Here is a 22,064-nt window from a genome sequence, read left to right on the forward strand (position 1 = left end):
GTAAAACCCACAAAGCAGGATTACTGAGTTAGCTGGATAACTGCACTGAGTAAAACCCACAAAGCAGGATTACTGAGTTAGCTGGATAACTCCACTGAGTAAAACCCACAAAGCAGGATTACTGAGTTAGCTGGATAACTGCACTGAGTAAAACCCACAAAGCAGGATTACTGAGTTAGCTGGATAACTCCACTGAGTAAAACCCACAAAGCAGGATTACTGAGTTAGCTGGATAACTGCACTGAGTAAAACCCACAAAGCAGGATTACTGAGTTAGCTGGATAACTGCACTGAGTAAACCCCACAAAGCAGGATTACTGAGTTAGCTGGATAACTGCACCGAGTAAAACCCACAAAGCAGGATTACTGAGTTAGCTGGATAACTGCACTGAGTAGACCCCACAAAGCAGGATTACTGAGTTCGCTGGATAACTGCACCGAGTAAAACCCACAAAGCAGGATTACTGAGTTAGCTGGATAACTGCACTGAGTAGACCCCACAAAGCAGGATTACTGAGTTAGCTGGATAACTGCACTGAGTAAACCCCACAAAGCAGGATTACTGAGTTAGCTGGATAACTGCACTGAGTAGACCCCACAAAGCAGGATTACTGAGTTAGCTGGATAACTGCACTGAGTGAAACCCACAAAGCAGGATTACTGAGTTAGCTGGATAACTGCACTGAGTAGACCCCACAAAGCAGGATTACTGAGTTAGCTGGATAACTGCACTGAGTAGACCCCACAAAGCAGGATTACTGAATTAGCTGGATAACTGCACTGAGTAGACCCCACAAAGCAGGATTACTGAATTAGCTGGATAACTGCACTGAGTAGACCCCACAAAGCAGGATTACTGAATTAGCTGGATAACTGCACTGAGTAGACCCCACAAAGCAGGATTACTGAATTAGCTGGATAACTGCACTGAGTAGACCCCACAAAGCAGGATTACTGAGTTAGCTGGATAACTGCACTGAGTAAAACCCACAAAGCAGGATTACTGAGTTAGCTGGATAACTGCACTGAGTAAAACCCACAAAGCAGGATTACTGAGTTAGCTGGATAACTGCACTGAGTAAAACCCACAAAGCAGGATTACTGAGTTAGCTGGATAACTGCACTGAGTAAAACCCACAAAACAGGATTACTGAGTTAGCTGGATAACTGCACTGAGTAAAACCCACAAAGCAGGATTACTGAGTTAGCTGGATAACTGCACTGAGTAAAACCCACAAAGCAGGATTACTGAGTTAGCTGGATAACTGCACTGAGTAAACCCACAAAGCAGGATTACTGAGTTAGCTGGATAACTGCACTGAGTAAACCCACAAAGCAGGATTACTGAGTTAGCTGGATAACTGCACTGAGTAAACCCACAAAGCAGGATTACTGAGTTAGCTGGATAACTGCACTGAGTAGACCCCACAAAGCAGGATTACTGAGTTAGCTGGATAACTGCACTGAGTGAAACCCACAAAGCAGGATTACTGAGTTAGCTGGATAACTGCACTGAGTAGACCCCACAAAGCAGGATTACTGAGTTAGCTGGATAACTGCACTGAGTAGACCCCACAAAGCAGGATTACTGAATTAGCTGGATAACTGCACTGAGTAGACCCCACAAAGCAGGATTACTGAATTAGCTGGATAACTGCACTGAGTAGACCCCACAAAGCAGGATTACTGAATTAGCTGGATAACTGCACTGAGTAGACCCCACAAAGCAGGATTACTGAATTAGCTGGATAACTGCACTGAGTAGACCCCACAAAGCAGGATTACTGAGTTAGCTGGATAACTGCACTGAGTAAAACCCACAAAGCAGGATTACTGAGTTAGCTGGATAACTGCACTGAGTAAAACCCACAAAGCAGGATTACTGAGTTAGCTGGATAACTGCACTGAGTAAAACCCACAAAGCAGGATTACTGAGTTAGCTGGATAACTGCACTGAGTAAAACCCACAAAACAGGATTACTGAGTTAGCTGGATAACTGCACTGAGTAAAACCCACAAAGCAGGATTACTGAGTTAGCTGGATAACTGCACTGAGTAAAACCCACAAAGCAGGATTACTGAGTTAGCTGGATAACTGCACTGAGTAAACCCACAAAGCAGGATTACTGAGTTAGCTGGATAACTGCACTGAGTAAACCCACAAAGCAGGATTACTGAGTTAGCTGGATAACTGCACTGAGTAAACCCACAAAGCAGGATTACTGAGTTAGCTGGATAACTGCACTGAGTAAAACCCACAAAGCAGGATTACTGAGTTAGCTGGATAACTGCACTGAGTAAACCCACAAAGCAGGATTACTGAGTTAGCTGGATAACTGCACTGAGTAAAGCCCACAAAGCAGGATTACTGAGTTAGCTGGATAACTGCACTGAGTAAAGCCCACAAAGCAGGATTACTGAGTTAGCTGGATAACTGCACTGAGTAAAGCCCACAAAGCAGGATTACTGAGTTAGCTGGATATAAGTAAAACTCAGGAACCCTCCAGAATCCGGACCGTGAACTGAAGTTAAAAGAGCTGCTCCGGCTTTTACTCAGCACAGTTATTTAGCTGAACTCAGTAATCCTGCGTCACGAAATACTCCCCAATTCAGCTGCTGAAATGCCGCAACAGATGCTCTCACCCCTAAGGCGCATGACTGGGACCTGGAAGGTTGGCGGTTCAAGCCCCAGTGTCGCCGCAATCAGATCCGTGCCGCAGTTTAGCTCAAGCTCAACCCTGAACTCCACATTGCTCCAGGGAGGATTGTCCTTCATCAAATCAACTGCAGACGGACCTCAGCCAATCAGAAGAGTCGCCGTCGTACAAGGCTCAATATTATTGGCTGTCATTGTAGACTTGTTATTTTGACAGCCAATATAATTGGAGAAACTGGCTATATTTTACATTCGACTTCTTGATGTTAGCACGTTGACCCTCACAATAAGTAATGTATGCTTGTAAAAAAAAAAAAATACGAACGTGTTGTTAATACAAACAAATCCTTTCAATAGTGTATTCTGTAAGTTGGCCTCTAGGAGGGAGCAAAACAATGAATGTGTGTTCAGTAAGGAGGTGAGAGAGCATCTGAACACGAACTGGAGATGTAAGAATAAGATCATTCACAGTGAGATTAAACATAACTGCGTATTCCAAGAGCCATTAATAAAAAAGTTTTCATGCTTATAACTTCTCAATTTTCTCATAAGAATCAATTAAGAAAATTATCCATTCCCCATTTTTTTCTGTGGGCTATTTAATATTATATACAATAAAATTAGGAAATCTGAAAAATGTATTGTCCTCTCCTGTAAGATTTTTAATGTATGTCTGATGTGGGTTCTGCAGATAATAATCTGGAGAAGATCACACACGTGAATTACACTGTGCTCTGCAGTAATACAGGCCCATATTTTGTCATCAGTGTACTGAAAATTATTCGTATCACAAGGCAGTTCATAGTTGGTAATCACATCATAATGTTTAAAAATACAAGGCTGCTCAGGTTAAATGGGGGTATTTTCATTTGAAAGGAAAAAATAAGGTCACAGGTTTGTGCGCATTTGGGTGGGTATGTGAGGGGCGTGTAAGTGTTAAGTGTGTCTGCGTGTGGGTAGGTATGTGTGTGTGTGTGTGTGTGTGTGTGTGTGTGCCAGCGCCAACTGCATTATTGAAACCCCCTGCTCTCTCTGAAACACAAGACAGAAATATACCAGGCTTTCCATTAGCAACACCTCACACTGACACACACACACACACACAGGCACACACAGTGCTTTCCATTAGCAACACCTTACCCTCACACTGACACATACCAATCCACCCACCCAAACACACAGACACAAACTCACCCACACACACACAAGCACACACATACCCATCGACACACACACACACTGAGACCTTTATTAGGTTACATATATCAATAAAGTTTCCATTTTGTTACCGTGGTCTCGATAAGAGCTCATGCTAATTAGCGTAACCTAATCAACATTCTCTGAGGTCAACTTCCCTGCAGTCGGTTATGAATCCAGCAGTCACAGAGAGATATGTGATTATCACAGGATCGAGTTGTGTCTTCAACACAAGCTCTGAATCTGAAAGACAAACAATTCCCCCCCATCTCTCAATCACAGATCTGCACACTGTCCACTGTCCAGTGACACTCGTAAGACTCCTCCCAGATACACCGAACAGCGTGCACACTGGGTGCCAAAACATTCATTAATTCATTTACCTAACCCGCTTATCCTGAACAGGGTCGCAGGGGGGGCTGGAGCCTATCCCAGCATACTTTGGGCAAAAGGCAGGAATACACCCTGGACGGGTCGCCAGTCCATCGCAGGGCACACACACCATTCACTCACACACTCATACCCACAGGAAATTTAGACTCTCCAATCAGTCTAACCTGCATGTCTTTGGACTGTGGGAGGAAACCCACCCAAACACAGGGGCAACATGCAAACTCCGCACAGAGAGGCCCCGGCCGACTGGGATTCGAATCCTTGCTGTGAGGTGGCAGTGCTACCCACCGCGCCATCCATGCCGCCATGCCGAAACACGGAAGAGATGAATAGGAATGAGAAAAATAAAAAACATCAACTTCTTCTGTGCGGCCCCTGAAAAGTAATTAGTTCAGTGTGATGGAATCTTAGTAGCCTTAACTGTTTTAAGAGTACTGTCCAAAATGTATAGTTTTGAATGGACTTGAATTATTTTTGCGCCTGAGGCTTAATAAACTGCAATACCTCCAGTAACCATTGGGGTTATGAGCTTCAGGAGGGGGGGTGCAAACCCCCCGGTCACCTGGTTTCAACTGGGCCTGTACTTCCAAGAGGCAGATGAAAAAAAATCAGGATTAATGATATTGTGATTCTGGAAACTATTTGAAGAACATATCACTTTTATCTCTTTATGAAATACATATTTTAAGTGTCTATTCCTTGGACCGATTCGGTGTCAGTGTACCAGTTAAGGTTAAAAAACGTACAACGTTTTTTTAAGTAACTATTTGGGGTAATATCGAACAGTAAACTACTGTAAACTCAACAAGGTTAAATCCAACTGTCCAAACTGTTTATGTGGCTCGAATGAGCAGATACTGAACACATGTTGGCAACCTGTTTTAATCTGTCAACTCATGTATTTAAATGAAATGACAGCTAAATGGATCGATAACAGCAACAGCACAGATTTGGATTAATTCATCTGAAATCGTGTTCAGAGCATCCAGAATAGAATAAACACCAGACTGACAGTTTGATCAGCATTATTGCCACTACGTCCATGCAAAATATGTCAGTAGGTATGATTGACGCATATCTTAATTTGTATAATGTGCTAATTAATCTGAGTCGCTGTGTGGTAGGGTTACTAAAAAACAGAGCGAATTCTACTCGTGTTTTGTTTTTGTTTTTGTTTTTTGCAGCTACGTCGAAGTTGAGTTGAGAAACCGGAAAGCGGCTTGGCGGTCAGTCGGCTGCCCGATGCTGGCCTCGCTTGTGCGCAAAGATTCTCGAGCGCGGCGGTTAGCGCTGAGCTGCGCTGCACGAGAATGGACAACTTCCTTCCTGCGTGCGGTGGAGAGCTGGGGGGGTTTGTGCACAAAATCACCAACTAATCACACGTTCATCTGTCACACCGTAGCAGAAGAAAACATTTAATTATTTGTTTGTTAAGCTTAGCGTGTTACTGAATAAATCTAACGGCATGAAATATGAATACTGATTGCAGCGCTTTCATGAAATTTGAAAAGGGGGAAGTGGTTTGATTTTCTGGCAGTAATGATCTTACAGTAGTTCTCAGTTTCCCCTGTCCTTAAGTTTTCATTTTACGAATGTCTAATCCAGCATTTCTTTTTTTAGGATTTATTGTTTTAAAACTGAAACAGCTTTCAGTTGTCCTGTACTCATGAGAGCATTTTGGGGAATTCCAAAATGTCTTAAAGTTGTACAATTATGTTAATTTATCTTTGTAAACTTTACTTTGATACCCTTACCTTTATTGTATTGTTTTATAAGTGTTTTGTATCACTCACTTTGCACAATGTGGCAGATAGTTAACATTCTCAGTATCTGAAACCCAAAGAGTGGTTTTGAGGCTTATTTGTTGTTATATCTTATATATTTGTTGCATGTAGTATGCGACATCTACCCTTCTGGTTATGTTATCTCTCAGATGACAACCACAAACTATACTATGCTCTGTAGTTCTTTGAACTGTGGGGAGACGTAATGGAAACTTTTTATTTGTTTAAGAGCCAGGTTGCTCTACCACCTTGTCTCAGACCAGGAAGGCCATAACTGCCTGGTTTCTCACCGTGTGTGTGCATGTTTGTCTGTGTGTGTGTGTGTGTGTGTGTGTGTGTGCGCGCGTGTTTGTGTACCTCGGTGAAACTCAAAATGGAGATTTGCTTTGCAGCTAAAAACCCTGCTATGAAATCCAGCTATGCCAGCTTGAATCTGCTAGAAAATTGTGCTGGTCAAGCTGGTCATAAAGCTGGTCTAACTGGGTATGGGTATGGTCAACCAACTGGTGCTGGCAGCTGTTTCAAAACATAGCTTGAGCTGGCTTGAGCATAGCTTGAGCATAGCTTGATATGTTGTGCTGGGAGCTGGTCTGAACTGGTCAACCAGCTAAACCATGTTGAGCTGGGAGCTGGTCTGAACTGGTCAACCAGCTAAACCATGTCGAGCTGGGAGCTGGTTTGAACTGGTCAACCAGCTTAACCATGTTGAGCTGGGAGCTGGTTTTAACTGGCAGGGATTTTTTTCAGCAGGGATGCTAGCACATCTTGGTATGTAAAGTGAGGCTTCGGGTGCTTTGCTGTGAACTCTGTCAGTCTTACGGTGCGCGTTTATTCCTTTCGTTGTCCGTTCCTGAGATTTGGCAGATGAGTGAATCAGCGAGACGTGTTCACCCAGAGTGAGAAACCCCAGATGCCTGTGCTTTTCATGGTTCCTGTTTCAGAACCAACACAACGGAGAAACCCCTGCTGATTTTCTGCAGACGCAACATTTCAATGTTACATTTTTACCATGAAGTACTGATGATGTGTGAGCAACACTGGACTGCATAGCGAGGGGAAACTGCCAAGAAATGCATTACGTGCCCGCAGGTTATTCTACATCAAGGCTGCCCAGCCCGGTTCCTGGAGACCCGACAGGATGGTAGATCTCCAGGAACATGGTTGAATGAGGTGTGCTTCGTTAGGGCTGGAGTGAAAACCTACTGGACAGTAGATCTCCAGGTACAGGGCTGGGCAGTTGGAGTCCTGCTCTACACGATACATGGTATTTATGTTAGCAAAACCTCGTCGTTGTTCCTCTGCACTTAACCAATCAAATAGAGCAGGTGATTACAGTTACCTCACCTGGTTACCTCACCTGGTTACCTGGGTCTCAACAGACTGCCGATTTTAACAAAAACCAGCAGGCCCAGTAGCTCTGTGTGTGCATGTTTGTCTCTGTGTGTGTGTGTGTTTGTGTACCTCAGTGAAACTCAAAATGGAGATTTGCTTTGCAGCTAAAAACCCTGCTATGAAATCCAGCTATGCCAGCTTGACCTGCTAGAAAATTGTGCTGGTCAAGCTGGTCATAAAGCTGGTCTAACTGGGTATGGGTATGGTCAACCAACTGGTGCTGGCAGCTGTTTCAAAACATACATATATATTTATGTTAGCAAAACCTTGTCGTTGTTCCTCTGCACTTAACCAATCAAATAGCTCTCCAGGACCACGGTTGGAGAACGCTGGTTTAGACTCTCCAAGTAGCCTAACCTGCAAGTCTTTGGACTGCGGAACCAGAAGACACTCCTAAAATTCAGAAAGCTTGTAGTTGTCATGACATTTTTTTTTTCTTTCCATTTTGCGCAAAAAAAATCAACATATCAACAAGATGACAACCACAGGGGGAACAAGCACAAAAATAGGTAAATATGAAATAATAAATAATTATTAGACAGCAAGCAGGCGTAGTTTGACCTCAGAAATCATCTCAGGTCGAGTAGATCACAGCTTTCCCTCCAGGTCGGCGGCTTCATCGCTGTCAGAAGTGTCATGCCACCGACAGTTTCTCTTTCTTGTCAGAAGGACGGTGTGCTGCAGAAATAGCTCTGCGGTTTTTCGGTTCTCGGCGGTGCGAAGGCGGATGGTTGTCGCAAATACCATGTCTTCCGACAGGCTCCCAGCCCACGAGGGTTTTGACTGGGTTCCAACACCAACGCTGTGGTCGGAGATGCGTTTTTTGCTGAAGTTGCGAGAGATCAGGAGATGGCCAGGGAGGTGTTAATCCGATATTGCCAGAGCAAATTAAAATGGCGAGTCTTATTGTGTGGGTAAAGGGGGGGTGGGGTGCATTCCCCAACAACATCAACTGAAGACGTACAACATTTTTATCCATAATGGGGGCGACATTAGCTGAGGTGAGAGCAGTCGTTTGGCAGTCGGAGGGTTGCCGCTTCGAATCCCCACCTTGGGTGAGTGGAAGTGTCCCTGAGCAAGACAACTAACCCCCAAAGGCTCCCGACGAGCTGGTGCCTTGCATGGCAGCCAGTGACTGAAATCTTGAGAAGCATCAATTGTAAAGAACTTTGAATAAAAGCGCTATATAAATGCAGCCCATTTACGATTCCGCTTATAAAATGTATAAATAAACGGGCTGCATTTAGATATAGCACTTTTATCCAAAGTGCTTTACATACGATGCTTCTAATTTATCTATTCTCACACACACACACACACACACACACACACACACACACACACACACACACACACACACACACACACACACACACACACACACACACACACACACACACACACACACACACACACACACACACACACACACACACACACACACACACACACACACACACACACACACACACACACACACACACACACACACACACACACACACACACAGCCAAAGGATTTCAGTTCTCGGTGGTGGTGGTTGGTTGTTACAGACCAGAACACACTTCTCTATCACTGGTTTCTATGGAGAGATATGTGTTTCATGTCGTGTTTGTTTATTTTATTTAAAACATGTACTCAGCCTTTATTTGCCAAGTAGTCCAGTTGAGATGTGGGATAATCTCTCTGCCGAGCGGGGCCTGCCTTCTTCATTTTAGAGATCCATTTAAATTTGTTCTGAATGAACTAAGTCTGGTCTAATATGTGAAAAATATGAATGCAGAAATGGTGAGTTATTGCTGTGCTTAATCTCCGGACTCTCAATGCAGGATTAATTTGGGTGAGTTGGAATGTGCGTCTGTGCACAAGTGTATGTGCATGTGTATATCAGGAGTGTGTGTGTTTTTACACGCATGTCCGTGTACATGTGTGTGTGCATGTGTATATTAGGAGCCTGTGTGTCTGTGCACAGGTGTATTTGCATGTGTATATTAGGAGTGTGTGTGTGTGTGTGTATGTGTGGCTCTACACAAGCATGCACACATGATAAATATATGTGTGATAAAATGCAGTGTTCCAGTGGAGCTGCTGTGGAATGAATGTACAACCAATCACTGCACACCCCCCCCCTTGACACTGCTACATGTGACAGGGAATCGGCCAATCACAACAGACAACACACCAAAGGCAGCCTGTGGCCTAGAGGCTAAGGTGCATTACCGGAAGGTTGCCGCTTCAAGCCCCGGTGTAGCCCCACGATAAGATCCACACAGTTGTTGGGCCCCTGATCAAGGCCCTTAACCTCACATTGCTCCAGGGTAGGATTGTCCCCTGCTTAGCGTCAGCTAAATAACAAACAGTTTCATCACTATCCCTCCCTCTGTCTCTCCTGCGATACATGGAGCAGGGAATCGATCGCACCACGCCTGAGACCTCGGCCGATGCACTGCGAGGCCTGTCACAGACCAGCCAGTTCGGGTTTCCAGGCAGTGAGGCTGCGAGCCTTTCTGCACAGTCAGATCGATGTTCTCACGCAGCCACAGGTGTAGCTTGTTTGCAAAAGGCCCCCACGGAACCGCGCAAACGCAAGACCGCAGCGCCAGGCTAGCGAGAGCAAGATCTGCCTTACTGTGCATTGTGGGTGTGAGTTATGACGTGTGTCACCGTTGTAAACATGTAGTGCCTTGTTGTGAAACGCAAAAAATATTGGTTAGCAGAAATATAGTACTATGCTGATGGTGAAGTATAGATTAGACAGCTTGTGGCTTTATTTGTTTTGTTAATGAATGAATTATTAGGGTGGTAGTTCTACGTTTTCCAAATATGCTTCTGGTACGTAACAGACATTGGATCAAGTCCTTCTCATTTGAGTCACAAATAAGACTCTAGTCATTTGGTTCAAGCCTCAAATATTTTTTTCAAGTTGCAAGTCATCAAAACAATGTTTTGAGTCAGACTCTGGTCCGACATGACAGTGCACATCTCTGGTAAATAGTAGATTCTGAAACAGCAGTTGTAGGTTGGATTATATTAATTATTTCAGTTAAAGACCTGGAAAATCACAGGTGGGGTTTTTTCTGAAATGATGAAATAAGATCAAACTGAGCCTCATGGGAGATGAACTCCATTTGACTGGGGAAAGTCCCTCCCAGTGATCTCACACACGACATGCCAGACCACTGAGCTTCCTATTGTCCGTGGTTATTAAACACACACACACACACTTTTAACCCCACCAATCACAAAGATATTACAAATATTGTTTGTATTCAACGTATATACACTCAGCAAGCACTTTATTAGGTAGACCTGTACACTGCCATGTTAATGCAAATATCTAATCAGCCAACCACGTGGCAGCAACTAAGTGCATAAAAGCATGTAGACGTGGTCAAGAGGTTCAGCTATTTACCATTTAAGTCTAATAAATACCTAATAACGTGTATAAATAAATACTTGAGTGTACACTGTGTATGCAATAATCAGTTTACAAATCAAATGTACAAATAGTCAAATGCACAGGACATGTTCTCTGTTCACTGATTATATTACATGCCGAAGACTTATCTTAATCATCAAGATGACACACATACAGGGCGGCCTGTAATGTAATGGTGAAGGTAAATGACTAGGACAGACAAGGTTTGAGGTTCGAATCCCAGTGTAGCCACAATCTGCACAGCCGTTGGGCCCTTGAGCAAGGCCCTTGACCCTGCATTGCTCCAGGGGAGGATTGTCTCCTGCTTAGTCTAATCAACTGTACGTCTGGATAAGAGCGTCTGGCAAATGCCATTAATGTAATGTAATGAGATATCGCGCTGTAGGGTTCTAGCCTGGTGTCTGTGCATACTCCTGAACCCTTCAATACCTGACCTGCTAGCCTGGCTGAACAGGAATCGGCCAGTAGGGTTTGCATCCAGTCAACTTTGAAGCTACGCTGGATTTCACTGTCTAACAGAATCAAAAGACTCCCTAAAACTACTCCTCATTACATTACATTACACTACACTACACTACACTACACTACACTACACTACACTACACGCATTTGGCAGACGCTCTTATCCAGAGCGACGTACAGTTGATTAGACTAAGCAGGAGACAATCCTCCCCTGGAGCAATGCAGGGTTAAGGGCCTTGCTCAAGGGCCCAACAGCTGCGTGGATCTTATTGCGGTTACACCGGGACTAGAACCACCGACCCTGCGTGTCCCAGTCATTTACCTTAACCACTACGCTACAGACCGCCCTCTCAGCCATACCCTCTCAAAAAGGACTTGTTCATATCTAAAACACTTGTTGCGCTGCTATGTTTGTGTTACTCTCGACACATTGTGGGTCAAAGTTACTACTTTTGTGTTACAAATGTACCGTTTATGAGTCACATTCACACACACTGCGCATTCAAGCAGTCAGACCGTGTTGAAAGTATCACATGATGTGTTGCACTTGGAACTGGAAAGGGAGGTGTGTTAAAAATGACCTGTAACATTTTTAATAAATTATACATCCGTTTTCATGTCTACACCGACATTTTTCTGGGGCTATAATGTGTTGAACCATTCCGAAACAACTGCTTTTTGCATTCCTTTGAAAAACAACCTCAATACACAATACAACAGAAATTATTTCTGTGGTGTAATTGAGTTGCTTTTGCAGTGCTGTTTGGGTGATGCCGACCGTGCTGACTCCCCTGCTGCTGTGCTGCCTCACTCTAACCCTCGCTCACCTTCAGAGGAACCACAAAGACAAGAAATGGAAATTCAGCCGGGGGGGGGGGGGTGTTGGTGGTGCTCTGCGGTGGTGCTCTTCTGTTTCCTGTGAAACAGCAATTGTTCAGCATTTCTGATACATGGGGCGCAGGATGCATTTTCAATCCAGAAAAAGACACAAGAGTAATCGGATTATCTTTTTAATTTTGATTCTTAATCATACATTTTCCGTAGCAACTAATTAGCAGATGGTTTCCAAAGCAGCTTACAGTTGATTAGACTAAGCAGGGGGACAATCCCCCCCTGGAGCAATGGGTTAAGGTTAAGGGCCTTGCTCAAGGGCCCAACAGCTGTGCGGATCTTATCATGGTTACACAGGGACACTGGTGTACCTTAGCCACGAGGCTACAAGCTGCCCCTTGCCTTAACTGATCACATATTGCTAGTAAAAAATGTGAAAGATTATGACCAGGTGGTTTTGGTAAAGCAAGATACGATACAATAATGTTTGACAAAGTTAAAGTTCACACACACACACACACACACACATAAAGGTCAAGTTCAAGACAATTCCATGGAAACTAAAACCAATCCATCAAACGAAAATGGTCTGACCACAAACAAATTCTCACGAAGCTAGCAGCAGCCTTTAATGTCCCCGTCTGTGTGCCCTGTGATTGACAGGTTGCCTGCTCAGGGTGGATTCCTGCCTCTCGCCCAATGCATGCTGGGATAAGAACCCCAACCCTCAGCCCCCCCAGAAATCTATGACCAGGATCCAATCCTGGTGGGTAGATAATGGGAGGATGGTAAATGGAAGTCTTAAGTGTGTGGATTGGCATGGAAGGCCATCCGGACTCTCTTGAGTAATGGTTAAGGGTAAATGGCTGGTCAGAAATCTTAAGGCCCCATGATGCAATGCATCTACCATACATTTGTCACTGCAGTTGTGGCAGAAATGATGAAATGATGAGAAGGAACAGGAAGAAATGTTTTTCTCACTTTTTGCAGCGAGAGAAAAACATGACCTGTAAAAATGTTACTTAAATGTGTCAAGTTAGTGGTAATGTTGGTTTTACATACAACCCTCACTTTTTTTCTGTAATATAGATAGCCCAATGGAATAATATAGTATTTTTTAAAATAAGAAAACACACAGATATATGTACACACTTAGATACAGCCACAGATAGGCACACACACATAGACAGACAGACACACACACACACACACACACACACAGACACAAACATGCACATAGACACAAACATGCACACACACACACACACACACACACACACACAGACAGACACACAGATACATGTACACACTTAGATAGACACACACACACACAGACACAGACAGGCACACACACATAGACACAAACAGACACACACACACACAGACAGACAGACATAGGGAAGTGTACCCTCACATCTCAGAAAGAAGTCCTGAAGTCCTTCTTCCTGGAAATACCAACCCTGTCTGGACAGCCCCAGTGGTTTGGTCAAAAAGTCAGAGATTACACCGGTCAGTATCGACTCTGACAAGTTCCACAGCTGTGGCTCATAAAACGATTCTGTGACCTATACGCTCCTTTGCTTAATTTTATTTTAGAATATTTCCGTCCACTTGTAATGACACAATTACAACCACCACCCTCCCCCCTCCCCTCCCCCTTCAGCCGCTGTTCTGCCCAGAGATGACCTCATTCTCCATGCGGCTCAAAGTTAACATATTTCACTCTCATCAGCTGGTCCCCTACAAACACACACACACACACACACACACACAGACACACACACACACACACACACACACAGATCGGCACGCACACGCACACACACACACAGACACAGACGAGCATACTCACACACACACACACACACACACACACAGATCGGCACGCACACACACACACACACAGACACAGACGAGCACACTCACACACACACACACACACACACAGACGAGCACTCACACACACACACACTCACACACACACACACACACAGACGAGCACTCACACACACACACACACACGCACACGCACACACACAGATCGGCACGCACACACACACACACACAGATCGGCACGCACACACACACAGATTGGTACACACACACACACACAGATCGGTACACAGACACACACACACACACACACAGACACAGCCGAACACTCACACACACACACACACACACACAGACGAGCACCCACACACACACACACACACAGACGAGCACCCACACACACACACACACACACACACACACACACACAGACGAGCACTCACACACACACACACACACACAGACGAGCACTCACACACACACACACACACACACACACACACACAGACAGACAAAGGGAAGTGTACCCTCACATCCCCTGCAGTTGGGAAACAACATGTGAAAGTGAGCCTCACCGCCTTGTCAGAGAGTCACCACACCACGACCTCCACTGACCGTAGAGCAGCAGCGTCTCAGGACTCGTCACGAAGAGTCTGTGTTGTCACTTTATCAATGGAAATAACCGTTAACTTGACCTTTCTGTGTTAACTTTTCCAAGGGTGTACCGTGTTAGTGCATAATATTCATAGAGGTCACGTCCTGTTCCACATTGCAGCATTAAACAGAGCTGTTCTGGGTTTTACTCAGTGGAGTTATCCAGATAACTCAGTTATCCTGCTTTGTGGGTTTTACTCAGTGCAGTTATCCAGCTAACTCAGTTATCCTGCTTTGTGGGTTTTACTCAGTGCAATTATCCAGCTAACTCAAGTGATCCTGCTTTGTGGGTTTTACACAGTGGAGTTATCCAGCTAACTCAGTAGTCCTGCTTTGTGGGTTTTACACAGTGCAGTTATCCAGCTAACTCAGTAATCCTGCTTTGTGGGTTTTACTCAGTGCAGTTATCCAGCTAATTCAGTAATCCTGCTTTGTGGGGTTTACTCAGTGCAGTTATCCAGCTAACTCAGTAATCCTGCTTTGTGGGTTTTATACAGTGGAGTTATCCAGCTAACTCAGTAATCCTGCTTTGTGGGTTTTACACAGTGCAGTTATCCAGCTAACTCAGTAATCCTGCTTTGTGGGTTTTACTCAGTGCAGTTATCCAGCTAATTCAGTAATCCTGCTTTGTGGGGTTTACTCAGTGCAGTTATCCAGCTAACTCAGTAATCCTGCTTTGTGGGTTTTATACAGTGCAGTTATCCAGCTAACTCAGTAATCCTGCTTTGTGGGTTTTACTCAGTGGAGTTATCCAGCTAACTCAGTGATCCTGCTTTGTGGGTTTTACTCAGTGCAGTTATCCAGCTAACTCAGTAATCCTGCTTTGTGGGTTTTATACAGTGCAGTTATCCAGCTAACTCAGTAATCCTGCTTTGTGGGTTTTATACAGTGCAGTTATCCAGCTAACTCAGTAATCCTGCTTTGTGGAACTGGCCCCCGGGCTGCTCTGGTGTGGGCAGGTTGGTGAGGGAGCACTGGTAACGCCTTGGTTGGGCACATGCCTCGCCAGAACTGCTGCTAAAACAACAAGAGAGAGACACCACAAGGCACCACTGTGATAGAACAGTACTGCATCTTTCATATTTATACTGGTGCACCTTTGATTCCATTATTTGAGCAGGGCCAAAACTATCATCCTCATGGTTTTGTACCCCCCATGGTTTTCCTATGGTTTGGCATCATCTTCCTTCGCATCACAGTTTCTTTGCGTCACTACAACATAGAGGGAGTCTGAAAACACATAGGGCCAGTTTCACAGACGCAGATTAAGCCCAGTCTGAGACCAAATTTATCTTTGAATGGTGATTCTCCATACGAAGCTCTATTTAGTCGAGGACCAAAAGCTTAATCGGCGGTGAAGGTTTTCAGAGATCACGGTGCGCTGTCAGGATGCTAAGTTTCACCAACTCTGTCTGGAAATGTTGGTGATGTCACGATCCTAAATTTAGCTGACCTTGAAAAGCCCATCAGAGGGGAAAGCAAACACGTTTCCCTCAAACCTGCAGCCAGGCCTGTTTCGGTTCTTTGCTGGGGAGGTGGTGCAGGAGTTGTGTTGACAGGAAGGGGCCTGAGCACAGCTACTGAGCCCAAACATCTGAGAGGACCTCAACACCCCTACACCTCAGAGAAACCTGCACACTCACCACTACTGTACACACACACACACACACACACACACACACACTCCAGTAATGTACACACACACATACACACGCACACACACTCTCCAGTAATGTACACACTCACACACACACACTCTCCAGTAAGGTACACACACACACACACTCTTCAGTAATGTACACACACACTCACTCACACACACTCTCCAGTAATATACACACACACACACACTCTCCCTCCAGTAATGTACACACACACTTACACACTAACCAGTTCTATACACACACACACGCACACACACACAATCAGCAGTACTGTACACACACACATACACACACTCACCAGTATTGTACACAGACACACACACACACACACACACACACAATCAGCAGTACTGTACACACTCACACACACACACACACTCACACACACACAATTACCCCTCCACACACATACACACAACTGTCACCCCTCTATCAATCAGTATGCTTAGTTACCTGGCTGACAGTAAGCTGTATTGTCACTCAGCCTTCGTCTATTTAAACAGACAGGTCTGTGCGAGCGTGTCTGCTGCTGAAAAGGTGCTGTGAGTTTGCGGATTGTAGAGATGGACGGAGACCCCTCGAGGTTTCCCATCATTACAGAGTTACGATACAGTCATAGAGATACAGTCAACACCATCTGCACCTTCATTTACAACTCTGAAACCTTGCAGCGCTCGGTGCAGAACCTCTGTGGTCTTCTGACGCTTTCCTTAACCAACGCAACTACAGCAGGCAGTTTATTCAACTACACAGTTGCAGTGTCATCATACAGTGTGTGTGTGTGTGTGTGTGAGTGTATAGTCGTGTTCTGGACAAAGAGCAACTTGGAGCAGCCAACGGAACGGTGTGAATCTGATGATGTCATAGTGGAGAGTTATTTTACTGCTCCACTTCTCTCTTCCTGCTTTGGCAGTATGAGCAGTCGTCTGGCAGTCAGAGGGTTGCCGGTTCGATCCCCCACCCTGGGTGTGTCGAAGTGTCCCTGAGCAAGACACCTAACCACCAAATGCTCTTGACGAACTGGTTGGTGTGCATGGCAGCCGAACTCCATTGGTGTGTGAGCATTGTGTGTGAATGGGTGGATGAGAAGCATCAGTTGAACAGTGCTTTGGATAAAGGCGCTATATAAATGCCAACCGTTTACCATTTGGTATTCAATGTGCAGATGCTGTCTCTCCAGGTGCCAAATCCAGGTTCAGAAAGTACAATTCCTGGTTCACGGACGGAGAGAAACACATGGTGCGACTTTTACTTTCTGTCCCCTGGACTCTCCACATTACATTACAGTACAGTTATTTATCTGACGCTTTTATCCAAAGGGACTTACAGGTGATTAGACTAAGCAGGGTACAGTCATTGTCATTATCGAGCAATGTGGGGTTAAAGGCCTTGCTCAAGGACCCAACAACTGCATGGATATAATCATGTCTGCACCGGGGCTTGAAACAACAACCTTCTGGGTCCCAGTCATGCACCCACAAAGTCCACTACAAGTGCTCCATTTGACAGATCCTGAAAGTGACTATTTTCAAGCAGCGAGGCTTGGTGTTTAATCAATGTGCAATAAAATTAATTAATAAAGCATAATCAAACCAGCAGTAATCAGGATCTCTTTGGAACATAATTTCTCAGTGTCTGCCTGACCTTTTACTGAATATATTTCACCTCTGTTACAGACTGCACTTGCTCTGGGCCTGTAACAAAGAGCAGAAATCTCTCTTGTCTTCATGTTGGCCTTTTAATATTAGTAATAATAATAATACAAGTAATAACTATATTGTATAAGCAGGCATATTTTGACTGAAGAACAGAAAAGCAATTTTCGAGAATGTTTTTTTTTTTCTAGAATGTTCTAGAATAATTCTGAGATCTGTTTCCAAAGGGGTTAAGTTTCCAGAGAGCAGAATTTCCCCCAGAGAGAGAGACAGAGAGAGAGAGAGAGAGAGAGAGAGAGAGAGAGAGAGAGAGAGAGAGAGAGAGAGAGAGAGAGAGAGAGAGCGAGAGAGACAGAGACAGAGAGAGAGAGGGAGAGGCAGAGAGAGAGAGAGAGAGACAGAGAGAGAGAGAGAGAGAGACAGAGAGAGACAGAGAGAGAGAGAGAGAGAGACAGAGAGAGAGAGAGAGACAGAGAGAGAGAGAGAGAGCGAGAGAGACAGAGAGAGAGGGAGAGGCAGAGAGAGAGAGGGAGAGGCAGAGAGCGAGAGGGAGACAGAGAGAGAGAGAGAGAGAGACAGAGAGAGAGAGAGAGGCAGAGAGAGAGAGAGAGAGAGAGAGAGAGAGGCAGAGACAGAGAGAGAGAGAGAGAGAGAGAGGCAGAGAGAGAGAGGCAGAGAGCGAGAGGTGTATATAAACCCACAGCACCACCTCTCTCTGTCTCTCTCTCTTTATTAGTCTCACACTCACTCGCTCCGTCACTCCTGCACCACAGACGAGCCGCGTGACCCTCGCCATGATCGCTCGCCTCCTCCTGGTCCTCGCACTCATCGCCAGCCTGGCTTCCGCCGCCCGTACGTGACGCTCCATCCAATCTCTTCCTTTTAATGCGCGCTCCATCCTGCGCTCCCGGTCCCAATGCTTCTGACATAGTTTAAAATATATATATATATATATATAAGTATTTTGTAAAAAAAAAGGAAAAAGTATTTAATTACAAGTGTGTTGGATGACAAGAACTTGTTGCAGTAAAAATATTTTCAAAAATATGTCTTTTTATCATTTTAATTGAGTGTGCCTTATGCTCAGATAAATGCTGTATAGGGCTCAGGGAAGCTGCAATTGAATGTCCTCCGGAGGTTAATAGATTTTTTTGGTGTTTTTTTTAATGTACTAAGTTTTGTTTTGTTGTTTTGTTTCCAGCTGAGCGGTCCCGGCCGCAGTGTATGTGTTTTCGAACCAGGAACAGATTCGGGCCGACCTGGGCCATCCAGGACATGCAGATCTATCCTCCGTCCCAATTCTGCGACAAAATGGAGATTGTGTAAGCCAAACCATCAGGTCTTTTACATTACGGTGGAGGGCAATTATTTAGCCAAACTATCAGGTCTTTTACATTACGGTGGAGGGCTGATTATTTAGCTGATGCTTTTTTTCCAACTACAGTTCCTACAGTTGATTAGACTAAACACCAGACTTCCGGGTCCCAGTTATGTACCTTGGCTTCTATACCTCTGACCAGATGGTGTCGTACAGATGCCAAATCAGATGTTACTACAAAATAATTATACTGATTATTAACATACATTGTGTATATATCAATATTAACTGTAAATATTGTAAATATTGTATATATATATATATATAATATTATATAATCTATATATTGTAAATATCATATTGCTTATTGAAATATTAATTCAGCATTGTTATCTATAGCACCAAAAAATAAATAAATAAATAAATAAATAAAACATTTTACGGTATATTGTCGCATGTTATATAACGCATTGACATTTTGTCAGATAAAATCGTGCACATTGCCGTAACTGTGGCTGATCCCGTTTGTGACCATACATCACGTGTCCATGTTTCCTGTACGTTTTCCCAACGTTTTCCCCGCGTTTCCGCAGCGTTCACCTCCAGAACGGGGTGCAGTACTGCCTGAACCCCAAAGCAAAGAAGGTCCAGGAGATCATTCAGAAACTACAGAAGAAGTGAGAGCGACACAGACGGCTCCTGAACATCCACATTTTATTATTATTATTATTATTATTATTATTATTATTATTATAACGACACAAACAGTACAATAGCACGGGTAAAACACAGACTATATGGAACTTTAAATGGTGTTCTGGCACATAATCGTTGTTAATGATTTCAACCAATCGGGTGACGGTTCTGTCTTTCTGCAGGGATCCTGCTCCCACCGTTTCCCCCGAGGACGGCTCTACTGACCTCTGGGCTCCCGTCTGACGTCATCATCACTGACCAATCAGAACTGCTTCCTGAATAACTTTTGCCGTATTCCATATCCATGGCTAAAACCTTTGCAAAAACAGAGCTATAATTCTGTCTTACCGGAGAGCACTTTTATTTTGTTTGTGTGTATATATTATAAAGTCATTAGCATACTTATGCTATTGTTGTTGCGTGTCATGCTTCTATCCTGTAAGCGATGTGTAATCTTTGATTACATTTTAAATACATTTTTTTAAGGTTTTTAAATAAAATTTGTGAAACTTACATAAGTGTATCGCGTCCTTTGTAAAGTGTCCGTAGTTCCATTTCAGTGGAGCTGTGAATCAACAAGGAATTTGTTAGCATTTTAGATGTTAATGTGTAGTTCATCAAACACACTTAAGGGCGGAAGTCACATAAAACATCTAACATACATGGATACGGGTCTAGTACTTAGATCAATAACATTATGGATGCTGACTGTTTCAGCTAAAATTGACCGACACTGTCAAGAAGCAACACAAAGCTAAAGCTAATGTGTTGAGAGTCAGCGTCTCTTAATTAAAGTGAGATTGATTGTTGAATGAAGTGGAACAGAGCCCTCTTGTGGCAATTTGTGGAATAGATATATTTGCGATCGACATTCTCTGCCTGGGAACGCTGTTGAATTACATTACATTACATAACAGGCATTCTGCGGGCACTCTGTTGTAGCGTTTCTTTTTTGCACTGTGTCCATTTATACAGTATACAGGTGTATGTATACTGAAGTAATTCTGGTTGAATACCTGGTTGAATACCCAACGTAGACTCTCAAAAATGATTGTGTAAATATTCAACATACTTTTTGTGTTTCTTGCGACACATTTTGTGTCAAAGTTAACACGTTTGTGTTCATGAATACATGCGCTACAAAATGGAGGATTTAGCTATCCTCATCTACGACACGGAGATGGCATCTGTTTTGAGAGCGTGCAAGCACAATTTTCTACCAGCCAATCGACTTTCCGTTACTGTAAGCGTTGCTGAGTAAGGTAATATTATTACATAACAATATTAAATAATATAAAGAGTAATATAAAACGATGAATCACGGTCCATGTGTGGGTGGGGCTCCAATCAGAAGCGCCGTTTCCATTCAAACATAACCTTTGACCTATGACATAATGCTGGCTACATTACATTATTGCCATTTGGGCCCAACGGCTGTATGGAATTTATTGTGGTTACACTGGCATTTGAACCACCAACCTTGCCTGTCCCAGTCATTTCCCTTAACCACTACGCTACAGGTCGCCCATATGGCTAACATTTAGTCAATTTTAGGTTAACTAATCTCAGAAACTGCTGGTTTCTTTTCTGAAGGGAGTGAGGGAGTGTACTTCTAGATTTGTGTTCCTTAACTTTCTTCTAGGCGGCACGGATGGTGCAGTGGGTAGCACTGCCGCCTCACAGCAAGGAGGTCCTGGGTTCGAATCCCCGTCGGCCGGGGCCTCTCTGTGCGGAGTTTGCATGTTCTCCCCGTGTCTGCGTGGGTTTCCTCCGGGTACTCCGGTTTCCTCCCACAGTCCAAAGACATGCACGTTAGGCTGATTGGAGAGTCTAAATTGCCCGTAGGTATGAGTGTGTGAGTGAATGGTGTGTGTGCCCTGCGATGGACTGGCGACCTGTCCAGGGTGTATTCCTGCCTTTCGCCCAATGTATGCTGGGATAGGCTCCAGCCCCCCTGTGACCCTGTTCAGGATAAGCGGGTTAAGATAATGAATGAATGAACTTTCTTCTAGATTTTGGTGGGAGAGGAGCGGGCCCTATGACAATGTGATCTCTGCATGCGGTTAGGTTTCTGGTCAGCCCTGCGGTAA

General features: G+C 44.2%; 1 protein-coding gene across 1 annotated transcript; it reads left to right on the forward strand.

Annotated features, from left to right (window-relative positions):
- The first annotated feature begins 18,692 nt into the window (after positions 1–18,692).
- On the forward strand, positions 18,693–20,492 carry LOC133125176 (growth-regulated alpha protein-like). Its single transcript, XM_061236928.1, has 4 exons — positions 18,693–18,812; positions 19,162–19,282; positions 19,872–19,955; positions 20,157–20,492. Exons 1-4 carry the CDS (start codon positions 18,755–18,757, stop codon positions 20,215–20,217), a joined length of 324 nt encoding a protein of 107 aa, XP_061092912.1. The 5' UTR covers positions 18,693–18,754; the 3' UTR covers positions 20,218–20,492.
- The last annotated feature ends 1,572 nt before the right edge of the window (positions 20,493–22,064 follow it).

Source organism: Conger conger, chromosome 3, assembly GCF_963514075.1.
Source record: "Conger conger chromosome 3, fConCon1.1, whole genome shotgun sequence".
In the NCBI taxonomy this organism is placed as follows: Eukaryota; Metazoa; Chordata; class Actinopteri; order Anguilliformes; family Congridae; genus Conger; species Conger conger.